We start from the raw sequence: 20,293 nt of genomic DNA, 5'->3' as shown, positions 1-20,293 counted from the left end.
ACTGGGCCACCCTGTCTAACCTCAGTCGTTGTTTTACCGCAAATTCAGGGACGAAATAAGTACGTAATATTATTTCCCGGGTAATCGCAACCCCCCGAAATCCGAACAGGCTTCAGCCCCAATTAGTTGGGATTTGAGGGGTTGTACTGTATTCCTTTTCAACAATATATTATGCCAGGAATAAGAAGATTGTATAAAAAACAACCTACCCATGAAAAGTATATTATACATTGTATCATGCTAAAGACACAATAAAAACGTTGAATAAGAGTGAACGAAACAATATATTATCCGTGTATACATTAGTATACACGTGGCTTGGAAAGGACTATGAACCGTCCCAGGCCATGTGTATACTAAAGTATACACAGCTGAAAACATATCAAAATATCAAAAACAACACTGAAACCATTAAAAACTGAAACATCAAGTTAAAAATGTCACAAAAGTTAAAAAGTAAAAAGAATTGAACGTTTGGCCTGAGCCCACCCATAATCCAAAATTACGCTTGGCAGTCAACGTGTTAAGACTTTGTCTGGAGCATTCCAAATCATACTGAGGTAATAGTTCAGGCTTTTTATATATCACCAGAATTTATTGGATGGCCATTTCAAGTAAACTTAGAATTTGTGTGTTCCATAATCGTAATTTCCACCTGAGATTACTTCGGTTTAAGAAAACGGAGGAGTAGGGGGAGGCTCATTTTACTATTTCAGAGAGCCTTTTTGATCAAAATAGTAAAAGCCAGCCAAGAAAACCTTTTATTCTTCATTTAATGAATGTGAACCACAAACATCATCAAATCATTGCACTTTTATTGTTCCCAGTGTTGCTAACTGTGACATCAAAGTTAACGAAACTTCGCTAACTTTAAAAGGCTGCAGTTAATTCATGAAGCATTGATCGAGAATGGTATTTGGTGTGTTTATTATTCATGTAAAGCTGAACCATCTGACAAAATTTCAGAATTTTAAAAGATTGTGTTTTCGAAAAAATGACGCCCGAAAATGGCGATTTTTGAAAACTTTACAATTTCTCGAATTTTTTTGCGACAAAACGGTTGCACACAGAAGCGATACAATTTTTTTTTCGGAAAGTGGGTAACTAGGTCTTACCAATCGTGAAAACAGAATTTTAAAATTCGAACCGGAAGTGCTCGAAAAAAATTCGCAAACTTCGACTTTTCAGATAAATTGACGTTCATTTGCTAATTTATGTACAAAAAGATACGCATGCGCAAACCAAACTATAATAAAATATACTTTATTTATATCCCTATGTACATACCACAACAAGAATTATAACTCTACCTGTCTCCATAGCCGAATGGTGAGGCTCCGAAGTTGACCATTTTCCATGTCTTTTACAATTCATAAATTGTATTCCCCGTCTTTGATGGTCCATTACTTGGCGGGAAAATTTTTTTCGACAAAACAAAAAAATATGGGTCTCTTAAAAACATGTCTAATTGCTATAAAAAAAGTTTCAACAATATCTGAGATGGTGATGGTACATGCTCTGCCTGAATTGAAATGGAAGGCACCATTTACGGTTTGGTAACTAAAAATAATAATATATCGTTCCTAACTGCACTCATTTTTAATCAATTAAATAATATAGCATTTTTAAATTTCATGGAATAAAGATGAAAAAGGTGACGATAAATGTCGAAATTCTATACAATTGGTTAAAGACAGAGTATATGAACACTCGTCGGTTTTACATATACTAAGCCCTTAAGCTACCATTTATTTTATACATGTCGCTATATATATATATCGGGTGTTCTAAAAATGGCACCCACGGACTACAGAGCACTCTTCTACAGGTCAAAATAAAGCGAAAATGTTATATGATGGAACGCCCTCCGGGGTCTCCTTCAGCCACAATGGGGAAGTGTAATTTGTGTCTCCAGACGATGACTCGAAAGGTGTACAAATATATATATATATATATATATATATATATATATATATATATATATATATATATATATATATATATATATATATATATATATATATATATATTTTGCTTTATTTTGACTTGTAGAATAATGCTCTGTGGTCCGTGGGCGCCATTTTTAGAACATCCTATATATATAAAGTACATTTTTATGGATGAAATTATATGACACTATTCACGTGAAGCTGAGCGGTTTTGGTCGTAAATAGTATCAGACGACCAAACGTATAAATTTTGTGGTCAAATAAAAGTAACAAAGTATTTGAGGAGCCTAGTATCAAAATCCGCCACATCCATTTCTCTTAGTTTCGAGTAATCTCGCAAAACGTGCAGTGAAGCTCCATATACACGCGTACAAAGTCCTATATTTGAACTAGTTTTTTAGAATGAAATATTAAGCTTTTAAACAAAATTCTGTTTCCATGGAATTCCTTTAGATCAAACATATAACTCAATTTCGGTTTAAAAAAATGGATTTGACGGCTTTTGATACCAGGCGCCTCATTTCAGAATACTCGTATATTCTCGGGATTTTAAATTTAAGTAATAATTAAAAAGCCGAAGTATTTCGAGATTTTAAGTTGAGAGGCTAAACAGAATACGTTCTTGTGGTTTCCACTTTCGAGAACTACGAATAATAGAAGACAAAAGTTACCTTTAAAAATCCTATCAAACAAGGCTGAGGAGATGCGTTCAGGAGCCTCTCTAACCTATTACAAAATTCTTCAGGTTCTACTTTAGCGTCGATTAGCTCTTGAATCAGGGTTCTCACGTTTCTCTCCACAGTTACTGGTTCTCTGCTTGACAACTCAAGTAGGTTCGCCAGAAATTTTCGGCATTTTTCTTTGGTTGAATCCACTGACTGGGCTCGCTAGACACAAAATAAAAAACAAAAGTTATTGCAAATTTCTCCAAATTTTAATTGCGAGCATGAACTTTTCTGAAGTTCCTTAACAACTGCATTTTGGTAACAGAGCATCATAGGGAAGGAGTAACGAAACATTTAGAATACAGATCGCACTTTGCTGTTTAAAACATTTTAGCTGTGTTATTTTTGTTACTTCATGCAATGTTACTTTTACAAAAGAAAGGAAGTCATTCACTGGGGTTCGAAAGCACTGAAAATCAACAGGAAAAAGAAAAGAAAAAACAACATGTTTATTGAAACAACGGACGAGAGGACCTACAACTGCATCTATAGAGAAAGAATTACTTAACAACCCGCTTAAAAAAACTTCGAAGGTGATATGTTTTCTTAAAACTACAACAAAGTATTCTGCATTAGCCAAGGAACCATTAACATTGTATTACGCAACACAATAGGAGTATATGGTTCCCATTTATTTCGCGAGCACAAATTCCCTGACTTTTCTACATTTTCCAGGTCACGATTTACAAATTTCCAGGTCTACATATAATGTAAAAAGCAACTATATTTTTTCGACTAGAAGGGTTTCTCATCTGCCATGGATGCACATACCTATATGTATATAGTGTGCGTAGGTAGAGAAATTTTTCTAAACTAATTTACTTTATAAAACATCCCCTACCAAACAGCAGGAGAAGGCAAACAGAGAAATGAATTCTGAGAAATAAAAATCCGTACTTAAAATTATTCGCTTCTCCAAGCTGGTAGGAACTGAATATTTCAAACAGCAAACTGTCGGCTGTGTTTGGAATATTTCGTTACTCCCTCCCTTGATGCATAGTTGCCAAAGTGTAGCATTTAAGGAACTTGGAAAAATATACGCACGCAATTTAAAATTTGGAGAAGTGTATATTTTGAATATACAACTTTTAAACTATACCAGACTTGAGAAATCTCACTCACCACTTAAATATATCTTTTTCTTCACGATATTTCGGACTCCTTCAGCTGCAAGAATTAAAAGAATAGTTAAAAGTATTGAAGAAAGAAAAAAAAAAAAAGACACTTATCTTAGCTCGCTAATTTAATAAGTATCTTCTAAGGGTAGAGTAACGTCTGAATCTGAAAATGTTTTCAATCCTTGTCAAATTAAATTTCGGGAATTTTGTTTTAACAAAATCTGACTCAATTGTTTTACTAACAAAATCTGACTCAATTGTTTTACTATCTAATTTTTCTAAAACTGTATGATAATATATTTTATTTCATATTGGTCTCTAGATTTTAAATGTTAGAACAATCAGTCTCAGGGCTATCCCAATATTTAAAAAATAGCATACAGAAGATGTACTATAGATTTACACACACCTTTGCCTGTAGAAGTTATTTTTAATTGGACTGATTGTCTTAACTTTGGAAATTTTTTCCTGTTAAACGCTAATAACATTGTAAATATATTTTAATGATGAATTTGAGATTTCTCAATTTGATAGTCAAACGCCATTTTTGAGATTCAATTCCATTCTAGCAAACAACATAAACACATTGTTACTAATATAATCTAAGATCACAAGTCTTAACAATGATTTTCATAATGATACTCAAAACCTTATTACATAGAACTATGGAGTCCAAATCTTTCCATATGTTTTAGATGGCCTATATTTGGAGTTGGACAGTAACATTTCACTCATTATTACTATATTGCAATGTCTATTTGGTAGAGACAATAATAGTTCGGGATTTAACCCTTCACCAACTTTATTTTATAATATAGATTAGAAAACGTCTTTGTAAGTATAAAGACAATCAGAGCCTTTCCGTATTACGAATAAAAGGCGAAGGAAGGATATTTTTGCACGGAAACCCCTTAGCTCATGGCAGCCTCCGAGGATTTGGATGAGGTAATATTCCTTCGTTCAGGGCGACCTCAGAAGCAGGTGTAGGTTATGCAACAAGTGGTCAACTGATACTTTGGTCCTATCCTGATCCTCAAGTGTATCGTCTGCTTGTATTGATGGCTATAAACAATAGCAGATGTTTAATAGATATAACACGTACTCGCACTGAAAAATGGGTATCCTTACAGTATATTTGTCACATCGAAAGAAAAGAAAGAAAAAAAAAAAAAAAACAATAGATTACACCGAGAAAGGCCAAGCAATGGTTCCATGGCGTCGCTCTCTATTTTTATTGCTGTAGTATTTACTGTATATAGTTCTGCGATTTTGTTAAAAATTATCCTTTTCTATCGGGATCCATATTTTGATTACCTCTTCTTAGTTTTTCCCCTTTTTATTTATTTATTTATTTTACATTATTATTATTATTATTTAATAGTACTAACGGGAAGACCCAATGATGACTTTTGAGTCCCCTACTAAATCAATGAACTTGTGGGGGATTAGGACTTCGTACTGATTAAGAAGAAACCACCGGATGGAAAAAACAAATACGTGTCGAACAATTACGTAATATTAATATACTAGTGTTGACCCCTCTCCCCTTTCACACACACACACAAAGTGAAGATCGCTGTGAAAAAGGATTTAAGTACTGTGTGCCCCTGAGAATAAGTGCCCGAGAGCCGCACTCGAAATATTGGAAGAAAAATTGACTGAGGAACATTACTAGGTGAGATATTACGTATTCCATACGCTCGACAAGTAATTATTATATTAGATTAATTACATTTCTTTGATTTCAATGCACATCAAGAGATAAGATTACATTTGAATACAGTAGTGTTCTTTCTTTCTTTCTTTTCATTATTAAGTAGAAGCACAGCTCTTCCATTTACACTTTTATTTTGGAGCGTGTCAAGGAATAAATGATCAATGCATAAGGTGTCTCGCAGGCACTCTTTGGTCCAATTAAGGGTAGAAATACGAGAATATCCAGCATTTAACTGTTAGGAGCACAAAGGAATTTTCCTACACTTAAAAAACGAACCACGCACATTCAACAACACATAATTTCCATTGACTGAATATCATATTCCGGCAAGAAACAAGATAAACATTTTATCAAAAATGTTAATTCAAATGCTTTTATTTATTAATTTGTGTGACACAAACATGAACTTGGATATTAGATTTCGAGAATCTAAGTAAATGAAGAGTAGTAATTTCTTTTTCAAATTATGATTCTACAGCCCTTCACATTGTATTTCTAACGGTGTTAATCATGGTAAGACATTAGTTGAGGAAAATAATGGTCTTGCCAGGGATGTGAGAAAGCGTACAAAAGCAGGCAAAAGATGAGGACAGTAATTGATGGACAAATTTAAGAAGAATGACTCTAAATGTCCAAACGAATAGATCGATCGAGGACAGTAGTAAATAGACTATTCGTCAATTATATATATAGTGGGGTAAATAACCTGTTAAAAAGAGCAGAAAACTTATGCTAGTGATTGTTAAAAATAATTATTGAAGCGTGCGTAGCAAAGCTTTTACCATTCAACTAGATCGGCATTTGTGTGTCCTATGGTCCCGGATTCAATTTCCAATGATGGAGAAAAAAAAAAAAAAAAGTATTTTCACAATCATTCACCATCTGTCTGCTTTAGCTTAAAGGGCATAACCATGGGAAGTTAAACTACAAAAATTCATTTTCAATTTTGTTCCACGTTAACGCTCTCAAAATTTATCCGATTTTACTTAAGCCTGGCATGTGGTTTCCTTCCACTTGGAGAAATAATCCTACTATTTGAGGTTCTAATCATCAATGGTATTAAACCCAGCTCAAGTAGCATGCATAAACATACAGAACAATTTTCCGGTATAAGCTAGGCGAAAAAACTCTTCAATTTTGATAATACTAAGATATCCTAATCACTGGGTGCGATTCAAATCGGTCAAGGAGAGCTCCTTCGTGTCTAAGCGGTTAGCGTACGCGCCTTTGACATGAGAGATCTGAGTTCGATTCCCGACGGGAACTCATGTGGTTCGCATTCCAGGTTAATCAGTAGATCCAAGTCTCATACAGCCTCGCTGCTGAAAGGGACGTTAAACTCAAAATCTAAATCGAATCAAATTAGTCAAGGATAAGAGAGTAAGTTCTCCCAAATTTCGAACTTAATTAAAGAAGATAAAATATGAATACTCGATCACCCGAACTTAAATATATGTTGCACAATAATGTTCGTACAAAATATATTTGATATTGATGCAACGTTGTGTATAGTTCTTTTGAATGTTTGGTATGATTCCTAGTACGTGGAGATAAAAAGCCAATGAAAAGTAACTGTAGATTAACCTACCAATTAAAACATGTTTCACGATAACTTTCATAAAAAAAAAAAAAAAAAATTTGGGTTTGGTGGCATATACAGTACTAAGCCTTTCCAGTCATTCCCGATGCATGAGTTTATAATCAGTCGAGAATGAGTAAATTTAACTCCCATTTCCCACTATGATTTAGGAAACATCCTATGACAGCTTTCGAAAAAATTATTCGATTTTGACAGAATATAGTGTAAATGGGTTTTCCTACAATCCCAACAGCTTGGGGTCATAATTACCCAATAATGATTAATACCCTCTCCAATTTTTATGAAACAAAAGTTAAACTGGTAACGGAAAGATGATGAAAATCTACAACTAAAAAAGAAAGAGAAAAAACTTGCTTCTACAATGTACAGCACATCACTAGTAATAACAATAAAATAAATCTGAACCATTAATCACTTTTATCCACATATGGAGCTACGATTCGTTACTGTTAGTATTATTTTTCCAAATACATGATAAAGCAACACGACAGTTCTAAATTTATGTCCAGAAATTATTTTGTACCAAATAGGTCTTCTCTTGAGTGTCTAATTAAATCTTTATGAAAATCTCTTTAATGATAATTCTTTTACTTGAATGATCACCTTATAACTAATATGAAATGTCTTAAGTAATATCTTTTACTAGTTTTCTCACCTGTGCAACAGTATTTGTATTTTGAGTTGTGACTGTTGTTGCGGTTTGATTCGGTTGAACTGTAGCTGCAGTTGTAGTAGCCACAGTGACTGAGCTGTGCTGTAAATAGAAAAATGAAGAAAATGAGTACAATAATTTTAAATCTGCGAAATTAAGTCAGTTTGCTATTGAACCATGCTTCGTATCATTCGACGCATAGGACGAAAATAAATTTGTGTGCGCGTATAATATTCGTAAGCATTCTCCAATTCTGATGTAACATGGTGTGTATTCTTCTTGAGGTTTACAAATTACTTAGTTTTGAATCAGTCAAACCAATAAAGGTGGAAATAACCTCAATATAGAAAGAGGCACATACTAGCAAACAACTTGCATTTTTCGCTTCTACTAGGTAAACTCACACACGCAGAAACAAAATTAGCGTATAATCCGCGATAAGTTTGTTTCAGGTTAATTCTAGTAGCGGAGATGCGTCATTTGACAACAAACGTCTTTTTAACTATGCAAGCGTGCTCAAACAATGCAGTCAATCTTATCTACTTATGAAGGTAAAATGTTAATTATGTCGTCAATAACTACTGTACCGTCCAAGCGAAAACCTCTCCTTTATCTTGCAGCAGAAAATAAAATACACCGTGAACACCAAAACTAGGTATCTTTCCCTCCCTCGAGTGCTTTCTGCGCATGTAGTTCTAGGTGGGGTACTTGCCAGAATCCCAAGTAGTGGATCTGACCCAACTTTAAGCAGTAACTACCGTCTCATATTGCCTCGATGCTAAAAAAATAGGTTAGCTCATAATCAAAGAACCCGTCAAATAAATTCTGATTCCATTTCTAAATAAGTAATTCGTGAAAATCATTTTAATTAGTATTATAGTCTTGTGCTTGTTGTGATGCTTCTTGTTTTCTTCTGCCAGTAAGGAACTGGCAACCGAAACTATTCACAAAGCTCTGAAGATTTACCTTCAGAGCTTTCAAACGAGAAACAACAAAACATGTCAATATACGAACACTCTCGTGACTATAAGGTAGTGCACTCCCCTTTGACGCGGTAGACCAAGGTTTGATTTTCGCCTGGAGCTCATGTGGTTTGGATCCCACGTTAAGTTATAGGTTCGCGTCTCACATAGCCCGCTCCTGAAAGAGAGGCTTAAAGTCAAATTAAACAAACAATGCCGATATATTTCCAACAACAAATCTCTTGTCCATCCTCAGAAAGAACGTTGGTACAATTGTGTTTCAAAAAATATACATACACTGGGATTCATAAACGTATATTGTAAGCCATACGTCATGTATGAAAAGCTATCTAGTTTTCTAGTTTGTATAAAATCTTGACAATTCTATTTATATGTCCCACTGTATATACTTTCTAATTTGATTTTACTTTCGATCATTTGCTCTCTTGTTCAAGATGCGGAAAGATTGGTTACCGTACCTGATGTGTTTCGGTAAGCATCTAACTTCCTTGGCTATCCTGCATTCAATTCCTACAGTAAAGCTCATGTTCTCTTAATTAAAGGAATGGAACGAGTTTTGTAGAGAAACATTTTCCAGGACTGTATCTTGTTAAAACAATATCTAATCTTTACAGTGAAAGTGGGTAGAGAAAATACTGTGAATTAATTTTATATGATTCACTCTGGATGAAATACTACGGATTTGTATACTATTTCTCAAACTCTTTTAGTAACTACAAACCGTCTACTCCAAAAGCTGAGCTCTTCATACGAAAATATCTGAGAATATAGACGTAAGTTGGTATATTTTTACCTGTCTTCTTATGAAGTTCTATACTATTCCAACATAATATTCAGTCACACTTGGAATCCTTTTTCAAGAAAATTGACAATTTTCGAAAGATGATGATTTACTACCGTATACAATGCATCATTTCCTTACATAAAAAAAGATCTTTTACCTTTAACCATCTTTAATCATTTTTTAGAAAAAGATTAGCTTAAATAGAAAAAAATATTGGATTCTTTACAAGATCATGAAAGAATACGGATTGAGATGAGTGTCAGTTGTCACTTTCTTATATGACCTATTTATTGTATCCGTCTAAGTTTCCTACCTGATTAGTTAAGCAGAAAGTAACCAGTCGAATACTCTCTTGCTATAAAAAGGTTGAGTTGAGTTGATTTTGAGTCCCTTTTCAGCAGCAAGGCTATATGACGGGACCTGCTGATTAACGTGGAATCCGAACCACATGCGCTCCCGCCGGGAACAGAACCGGGTCTACCACGCTAGAGTCGCGTACGTTAACCGCTTAGCCACGAAGGAGCTCTTGCTATAAAAGGGGTACAAGGGAAGCTGATAATTAGAGATATGAACTGAAGGCATAGATTCTGAACAGTGATCATCGCCCAAATGCTTGCGCACAATATCCTTCAAATTTACCATTTTCCCTCCCCAAAAATGGTGTCCAGATTAACCCCTCCCCCCCAAAATAATAATAATCAGTTCCTACACTGATTTGCGTGTTGAATACATAGAAGCATACTTCGCTTAGTGGTCTGTGTTCCTCCTTCTTTTTAAGCAGAATCAGTCTATATTCACCTACGTCTCCTGCCATAATTTTGTCCTTGCAATCAGAAGAGAATCATTCTTTGGTATGATAATTAATTATTTTAAAATCTGATTTGTGCTAAATTCTCCTTCACAATTATTATTCTTACAGGCAATATTATGGTATAACTGAAGTTCAACGCGCCATATTCAATGAAAAATTATGTCCTCCCCTCCCCCACCAAAAAAGGCGCAATTCCCAAACCCACTCGTGTACATTCCTTACTTTAAACTAAGATTAGGTGTTCCACGCAAAAATAACTGAGTAATGACGTACAACTTCATCAGACAGATATTCACTTGTATATGCCAATTAACATACCTTTGAGATAAGGCAGTCTGTCGTGGCAAGATGGTTACCGTACATGCCTTAGGAGAGACAGAACCGGGTTTGATTCCTGGTGCAAGCTCCTCCGGTTTGGATTACTCGTGAAATTATGGATTCACGTTTCACGTAGACTTTGTGCTGCAACGGAATGTTAAATTTCAAACTAATCAATCAACCATAAGCCAATTTGGTTCCCTATACTGTACTGTAACGTAGACTTATTTTTGTAATGCAGTTTCTATATACATTACTTATATAGTCCCCTTTCTTAGCAGCAAGACAGTCCCATAAAAAATATGCTATGATTGATCGACTGATTGGAGTTTAACGTCCCTTTTTAGCAGCAAGACAGTTCCATAAAAGGATATGCTGTGACTGATCGACTGATTGGAGTTTAACGTCCCTTTTTAGCAGCAAGACAGTCCCATAAAAAGATATGCTATGATTGATCGACTGATTTGAATTTAACATCCCTTTTTAGCACCAAGACAGTTCCATAAAAGCATATGCTATGATTGATCGACTGATTGGAGTTTAACGTCCTTCTTTAGCAGCAAAACAATCCTATAAAAAGATATGCTATGATTGATCGACTGATTTGAATTTAACATCCCTTTTTAGCACCAAGAAAGTCCCATAAAAGGATACGCTGTGACTGTTCTGAGTTTAACGACTCCTTTCAGTAGCAAAACAGTCCCATAAAAGCATATGCTATGATTGATCGACTGATTGGAGTTTAACGTCCCTTTTTAGCAGCAAAACAATCCCATAAAAAGATATGCTTGATTGATCGACTGATTGGAGTTTAACGTCCTTTTTTAGCAGCGAGACTATATAAGAGACAGACAATATACTTTCAGGTGAGATTCGTACAGATACTTCCCATGGGGGGGTTTAGACACGCAAACCATTTACTCACAAGGGAGTTCCTCTAATATGGAGAAAAAATAAACTTACTTTAATCTTTTACAAATATTGACAGCATGCAAAAAGAATGAAAGAAAAAGGAGGAAAATCAGCCGACAAGCAGATTTGTGTTAGTATGCGAAAGGGAGGGTGTCAAGAGAAGAAGCATTATAAAACCAATAAGAGCAATTAGTAAAGCTCATAAGAAAGTATATTCTTTAAAAGAGAAAGAGAAGAGAAGTATTATTTAAAAGATGGATCTGAATTACTATTGGGGCATTCATCTTCACTCGGAAACAAGCCACTTTGCGAAACAGAGCCACTCTGAACCTTGACCACTAAATAAAATACATGAAGAATTAACTACAAGTAAATGAGAGCGGAATATATTAATGAATGGAGGAAACAACGGATAATCATTGAATTCGTACCTACAGCGGAATATACACTTAAATACAAAAATAAACACTCAACTTCCGCAAAAAAGAAAATACTCTACGTTTTCAACTTTAGCAGCTGGAGTTTTTAGGAGTCCAAATGCCAAGGGTAATAGGTTCAGCAACAAATAACAGAAAAGGCTGTAATGGCTCCGTCAGTTTTGTTAACCAACATCAAGAATTCCACAGAAGATCGAAGCATCTGAGTTTAACTCGAGACTGACCGCAGTAATCATATTATTTTATATTTACATTTCTTACTTGTTAGTGTTTTACGTACGAAAGGGCTTACTGCGCTTATGAAGGTAATAATATCTCAACTTTTGGAGCCGTAATGTACATGATTATGTCAAATCCATTTTTTCTTAGAATTTCTCCAATCAGTACTGTAGCAATTTGATATTATCCTTTGGAATAACATTTCATTACGAGTAAAACAAACTGTGATTTGTTTTACTTGCGAAGCATGGAATGCAAGTATGTCCATTACAAGCTAACTTTAACTAGCTTGTATCTATGAAATTAAATAAATTTCACAAAAGTAAAAAAAGCTCGACTCGCCTCAATACTCTCCCGAAGATGCTATACAAGTAAAACTTGGGTTATAATGTTCCACGTCATTTTTTTTTTTTTTTTTTTTTTTTTTAAATTTAAATATGAATTTTTGAAATTCCAAGAGGGGAAAAATCAGTTAATTTCCATTATTACTGATAGAAAGTAATACTGACACTGATAATCAGGTACTGAAGCCCGAAAGTCTATTTAGTTACAAAGAAAACGATGCACCATTTGTATCCTGGTACAGTTACACTAGAAACCAAGGCCGTTTAAGTAGACTTCAATGAAATCAAGAATAAAATAGATGTCTCTAAGGGTTAAGAATGCGTGTTTCTTAATGGCTAAGAACAACATTGTCAAATAATGCACACTGTTGCTGGTAAAACGTGTTTTTTAAAAATTGAATATAACTGGTATTTAAGTAAATATCTAACATTATAGTGATAAATGGACGGGACAACCGATTTTTAACACACCAATTCCTCTATAGAAGCAAATCAAATAGCTAACAGCTTTGTCAATCAGGTAACTTCACGGTCAAATCTACAATTTTATCTAAGCCTGGAATGTGTGCATTTTACTGATAGTTTCAACGGATCAGACAAGCATTATTCAGCTGATTAATGTAAACTGTATTGTCTGCAATAGTAAGGAACATATCATTATCACCTGTTTTGAACCTACTTTTCCATGTCCTTTTGCCTCCTGAAGAGAGGAGTCGCAATTAGCTGCTGAAATTAATTCACTAAGAACCATTTTTTTTTTCTTTCTTTCTGATCTGACTGTTATTACTAATAAAAGCCCAATATATACTTACGGCAGGGACGGATTGAAGACGATAAGTGGCAGTGCTAGGAATAGTAGTTGCACTGCTGTTTGGAGTGATAGCTGAACTTGGCGCTGCAGGGCCAACACGGAGAAGCTGGTATTGTCCATTCTCAGTCTTTAGCAATAAATGCCCTTGGGTACCTGGCTGCAACCCCTGCAGTGTTGACAATGTGATTTGCTGGAACAACAAAAAATAGTATTAATTACAATTCACCTTTACCTTTTTTTGACCTACTAAAAACAAACGGTATTAAATGTATTTCTTTGGTATTTAACCTAAGATCTTGTACAAGTATTCTAGGTACAGTTACATTCAAAAATGAACATCCTTATTATCTTCAGAATCGATGCAGCTCTTGACAAACAACAACCAACAATTAGTGGTTTAAAGATACTATTGGACGCATATTATATGGTTAAAAATTTACCAATGAGCATTCTGAAATTTGTAGACGGCTACAAGTAGTTTTGTCGAACCACTGTCGACTTCCTCAGTGTGACTGAAACACTAAAAGCCCTAAAAGCCCCTTCATCTGTCAAGGAATGAAGGAAGTAAATATTTTTGTCTGTATATATTTCTCCATCATCTCTTAAGTGGAGACAACTACGCAATGTAACTTATTATGCAGCTTTCCTTTTTCAATCACATTGACGAAATCCACAGTAATTCACCGAAACAGTTCGTAGCTTTCTACATATTTTTGGGGGACGTTTATTAATAACGTTTTTCACACAGCAATTAAGTTTCAACAGCGGAAATTTATTTCTAACCGACGTGCAACTAAAATTCGAAGAGTTGACAGGCAGCTTTCTAGTCTAAATAAACTCATAGGATCCAGCCATTTATAACAGTCTCAAAGTACGTTATATATTTGAAGTGATAATTCACTAATCTGCATTTATTCTATTTCACATCAATATTGGATGGCAGGAGTATAGAAGAAATACAAACAATCCTGTTTTGAAACTTCTTCGAAGCAGAAAGTTTCAAGGTCGAAATAGAAAAGTTGAAGTGCACAGAGATATTTAAAAATGGATTTTCATTGATTGGCAATGAAATGCTTATGCACACGTTACCACATCGAAAACAATAAACAATAATGGAGATGAAATGAAAGAAAATCATTAATTTAATGTTTTTATGTTCATGCTTTGTAGGCTATGGGAGACAAATAATAAACAGAAGCGAAATGATGAAAAGAAAATAATGCGAGAAGACAAGGCAGCCGAAGAAAACTCCAGAAATCGAAACTGACTACTAAAATCACGCATGAAATGGACCATTGTTTTACAGCAAACGAACTGAACGTCAAACTTTTACTTCTATTCACTCCCTCTAAGTGAAGAAATCTTACCAGTACTTGCACTTTTCTTACAGACAGTACACCACTAATTTTAACAATGACACTATGAACAATCTTGCCTTGTACTTTCAACTTTTGTGATATATTTTTACAGTTTCAGTATTCTCATTTCGTTATTATTATACCCACATGAAGAAGAAAGATCTAAGACTAGTGAAGTTATCTACTTTTTTCTTTCAGCAGAGTTCCACGCGAAGGAACCTGGTTTAGCAATTTTTAGTCGTCCCTAAAAAGTGTTAGAGAACACTCAAACTGTGCGTGTAAATCACAAAAATTCAAGGTACAAAACAAGAAAATTATCCCTGTTTGTCGTCTTTAAACTTTCGAATTTCCACCAGCATCGTGGGATTAATTACAGTATAGCGATCGATGATAATGTTTAGAAAGACATGTGAGCGCTACTTTTGCTTACATTTCTTTCTAAACATTTCTACGATGCTGGTAGAAATTCGAAAGTTCGAAGGGAACAGACTTAAATTACAAAATACCGTAGTCCTTTGGATTTACAATTTTTGCAAGAGTATTTTTATTTGAATTATGTATCCTATAGCACCTACCAACAAAAATAATGACATAGACTGAGATTTTAATATTGGTATTAAATTTACCACACATTTTATTCAATATAGATGTAAATTTTAAGAGCATACTTAATTATAATATATGCAATTATTGTAAATTTATAACTTCGCTCAAATTAGACAGGCATAACCTGGATTAAAAACAAACATCTGAAATAAATACACCTAAAACGTAATGACGATTTTTCTTTGACCGTACATCTTTACGAACATGTAACTTGTATATGGTGAGCACTTTCACATTGGCAATTAAAATACTACTACTGTACAATATCGGGAGACCACTATCAAAGCATTGATACTCATTTATATACACTCACTGCACAGCAAACATTCAAATGCATACGGCGTATCTTCTCTTCCTTTACAAGACACAAAAAGTGTCAACCGATTCATAGCTGTGACAGTGAATACTGGCTATAACCAAACGTATAGGTATAATACACAGCAAACAAAAGCTATTTGTGCTGTAGTTGTTTCAACATATTCACGGCGAGATATTTAAATATCAGCTTCTAACGGGCCTCCTATCATGAATGCATTTTAAATTACGCTGAAAGACCAGGGAGAGGGAGGTGAAAACTTACAGCGGGTAATACAGATTATAACGTGATTATTTTAATACTATACTGAGTTCCTTGAGTCATCATACTGGTATGAAAAATGTTAAACTCAGCAATCAGAAGTTCTAGTTTAACGACTTTCCAGAACCAACTGGGCATGGATAAAGGGATTAAAAGGTTAAAATATATGTAATATTTAAATTCCTATTTGGGAATTTTTATTAGCACAAAACGAATGAGAGGGTTTACAAATAGTAGGAGAGAAAATAACATTTTTTTATATTATTAAGAAGGGGAATAGAAACTGGTTGGGACATTGGCTAAGAAGAAACTGTATCATGAGGGACGTGCTAGAGGTTATGGTGGCAGGAAAGAGAGGAAGGGGGCGAAAGAGACTATAATTAATGGATGATATCAAAACAGAATAATCGTAAGTGAAAACGAAGAGGTCAGCGGAAGCTTCTCAGTTGCAGCAAGTGACTTGCTAATAATGGCAGAATACCTATGACAATGATATTGGCACATGTACGGATGACGTAATCGTAGTCTTAGTCCATGGATTTCTAAATTAATTGTTAATTAAGAATTCCTTATGTTTTTTCGATATTCTAATCTTCTTTCACCTAATTACGACTCGCGACTGGTTCCGAGATATCGCAAAATTCGAACTTGCTCTTTCGAAGGCTGAGTTTGAGTTTTAACTTTCGGTTTTAGCCCCATTAATTATACTGTCCAATGTCTTTCTCAAGGGAGTGAAAAATAAATTGGCGCCAATACTAAAGACCTGTGGGAGAATAATTAATTTCATTCAAAAAAATTCAAAATAAAACAAAATTAGGGATAATTTTGGAATTGGGAGGCCAAAATCAGGTAAAATCACCATGTTTACAGAAGAAATTAGTTGATGTTACGTAAGTGTTATTACTAAGTATTAACATAACCTAACCTAGCCATCAAAAAGACAGAAAACATAGGAAGAAAGTACGAATTTTAAGCAAAGAATTCTGCCCCTTCCCTAAATCCAAATATCCTAACCAAACCTAATCTACCTAAACTATCAAAAATACAAAAAACATAGCAACAAAGCACAAAATTTAAGCAAAATATTCAGGCTCCCCAGTTCCAAAAATATGCCTAAAATAAAAATTAATTTGGTAATGTCCCTACTTGACTCTCTGCAGACAGACAGTATTTATACCTAGACGTCAAGTTAGGTTAGATTCAGTACTTCTCTTCTGATATGGATGTGCTTCATCCGTTTTACACGTGGAGTAAATAATGAGTGCCAGATGTAAACAAACGCACGTGTTCTAGAAGTTACTTGGGTAGCTACTAATGTCGTGCTGTTAATATGCAAAAGAGCGGAAAGGAAAACAGTTCATACTCACGCTTTTTTTATTTTGTTAATAAATCTGGACTACTTTCCATTGCGCACAATAAGAATACGACACTATTAGCCAATCAACGTTATTACAGAACACGTGCATTTGTTTACATCAGGTACTGATCAATAAACAGACAGAATATAATACGTTAAAACGGTCTCTTTCGGCATAGCCTAACAATGAATTTAAGTTCTCACTATTGTGAAATTCTAATCTCATACACAGACGCAATACTAACAAGGAAATTTAATACGCAAAGTTGGAACCCTAGCAATAAATGTACCCTTGTACTAAAATTTAAAAAAAGCATGTAGAATACGATAGAGCATTGAAAAAATACAAATCACAGTCTGACTATTATACATGGAAATCCTACGAAAGAAATAACGCAGTCCCGAAGTTCTACAGTGATTTACAAGTACTAAATAAATGCGTGCTATTTATTTTTTATTTCCTTGTACTCGGAACGCCCCCTACCCCCCCAATATCTCCATTTACTAAAAGATCTTTCTAATTTCAGTTCTGTTTACAATTTCTTCTTAATACGATCTCATGTTATTTACACATACCTTTCATCCGTATATCGCCTCTATCTTATTTTATGAAGCGAACAAAATTAGGAACAGGACTAGAATAATTTGCATGTAAGATTGGTATTACACCGCCAGTACAAATAGTGGAACCCACTACTGTACAAGGGTACAAAACATATTTACTCCATTTACTTTCAAGAGATTTTTCTGGAAACGAAATTTTCAATGTAAAACTACTTACTGACAATAGTAAGCAATAAACATTTAGAAAAGGAATTCAATAACCATTATAAACAATACGAATTAATAATATATACTAGTTCTCGTAATCGCATAAGTTATCCCCCTGTATATAAATAGTATGAAATAGTGTGTCTTATTGGCTGCATTTGCTCACCTGATATATTGTTCCTTTCATCAATACAAGCATGTACAAGGGATAAATTCATAATAATATGGACTTAAAAATTCATTCTACAACACTGAAAATTGTTACAATAATGCCAATGTCTGAAAAGTGCCTTTTACGGTATTAATTTTGTCTGTCACTCTACAGCCCATCCTAAACCTCCCTTCACTTACCCCTGGTGATCCCAGTCTTGCACCTAACATATGTGGACCACCTATAACCACTCTTGGCGGCAACGTTTTCTGTCCTTGCTGACCAGGCGTCCCCGGTCTCACAGCATTGACAATTTGCACCCCGGCTGGCAAAATAGTAGCTGAGGGATTCCCAACTACTGTTTGCGATGTTCCAACTGTTTGTGTGATAGGTTTCGCTAACGTCACTACACCAGAAACTCCTGATGACGATGTTGTTCCCGCAACAGCTGTGTTCATGTGAGTTCCCGCTAGAGTCATTGTGGTACTGACAGTCATGGGTACAGAAACTACACCAGCTGCTAATGATGTACCTGTAGTTACACTTGGATTAGTAGTTTTTATCACTAATGCTGTACCAGATTTCCCCTGCTCAACCCCTATTACACATCCACTACTTATTTGTTTTGCTACATTCGATCCCACATGAGAACTTTGTGACACCACACTCTGAACACTAGACGTAACAGCATTTAACACGGTTTGTTGTTGTATTGGAGTAGAAATTCCCAAATTACCATTGGGCAAACCCCCTACTGTCTGGTTAGGAAACGTTACTCTACTATTAATATTTACACCTCCACTTGTGTTCAAAGGCTGACTAGCCGTTGGATAGACAATCTTTACAGCTTCGTGAGGTTTTGTTAGGTTTGGGATATTTGGTTGTGTTGCACTAGTAGTCACTTGATTGATGTATCCACTTGCTGGGATAGCTCCCTGCAACGAGGCTACCACTGTATTCACTACATTGGAAGTTACAACATTACCCCCTTGTAAAGTACTTGTTGTTATTGACTTATTTGTTTCCGAGTTTAGAATAATATTCATTGAATCGTTACCACCGTTAGCCACACCATGTTTCTGCGATGAAACAGTGCCCCCATTAGCAATTGCATTGTTTACATGATTCTGATTCACTGTTGTGGGTGCACCTTGTTGACTTGAAACTGTAGATGTTTCTGTGACCAACTGGTTCTCCAAAGATCCTACAAGTGCATTCACTGCTGATTCATCGACTTCCGTTCTTAGAGCTTCCTCGAGAAACTTTGCCGACGCCATTTTCTTCCGAGATCCAACCTGAAACTGAAATGCGCATGCGCAAAGAACGAATTGTACCCACAGTGCATCGCCCTCACAACTAAATGAAAGTTGAATGTCAATTAGCGTATTGTTTGTATTAGGAGTAGCTTTGTTTATATTCCATAAATGTGACATAAAATAAAGGCATTGAATATTTCAATTAACTATATGATATATTGTCTGATTCTAAGGATTAGATTTGATATGTAAATTGATGTTAAACTAAAATATTGACATTTTAGCAGCTATGGCTGCAAGTGCGTAGTGGGAGTTGAGTTTGTCAAATTAATATTGTATTCAATATCGATAAATTATGCACGCATAATCGCTTTAGATGTTCCTGAGTCCACTAATTAACTTGCTGAATTCAAATATGAACTTAATTTTGTGTTATTGCATGATATTTAGCAAAAAATTGTGTAAAAACATTAGAGCGTCATTTGCCATGACGTGTCATTGCGCTATGTTGTATGTTGTGTAAGATGGCGGGATACAGTTCTGTTATATTGCTTCTATCGAGCAGAAATGTTGAAATATTTTAATACAAGAACCAAAGTAGTTTTTTTGGAATACGTATGACACGTATATAATTTGGAAATATTTAGTATACTCTGAAGAACACTCGTTCCTATTGTAGACACTGTTTTAATAGTTATTCCTTTATTTATGTCACGGATATCAACATTGGCCCTGATTGGGAGTTCATATATAGCAGAAATACCATGTGATATAACATTGGCGGATGGAAGTTGAGACTAGCGTCGTTCGTTGATAAAAGTTAAACAAGTGTATATT

At 34.8% G+C, this 20,293-nt stretch overlaps 1 protein-coding gene across 1 annotated transcript in view; it reads right to left on the bottom strand.

Moving 5' to 3' along the window:
• The window catches only part of LOC145690027 (transcription initiation factor TFIID subunit 4-like), a 59,945-nt gene extending 39,910 nt beyond the window's left edge, over positions 1–20,035 (bottom strand). The window contains exons 1-4 of the mRNA XM_081764525.1: positions 18,401–20,035; positions 13,382–13,570; positions 7,765–7,863; positions 2,621–2,836 (exon numbers count right to left, since the gene is read on the bottom strand). Coding sequence (XP_081620651.1) covers positions 2,621–2,836; positions 7,765–7,863; positions 13,382–13,570; positions 18,401–19,633 — 1,737 coding nt within the window. The 5' untranslated portion in view covers positions 19,634–20,035. The remainder of the gene's footprint in view (positions 1–2,620; positions 2,837–7,764; positions 7,864–13,381; positions 13,571–18,400) is intronic.
• Positions 20,036–20,293: the final 258 nt, after the last annotated feature.

Source organism: Thermobia domestica, chromosome 7 (genome assembly GCF_964235325.1).
Source record: "Thermobia domestica chromosome 7, izTheDome1.hap1.1, whole genome shotgun sequence".
NCBI classification, from domain to species: domain Eukaryota; kingdom Metazoa; phylum Arthropoda; class Insecta; order Zygentoma; family Lepismatidae; genus Thermobia; species Thermobia domestica.
The sequence above is the reverse complement of the archived record's forward strand: the minus strand, read 5'-3'. Positions and strand labels throughout refer to the sequence as shown.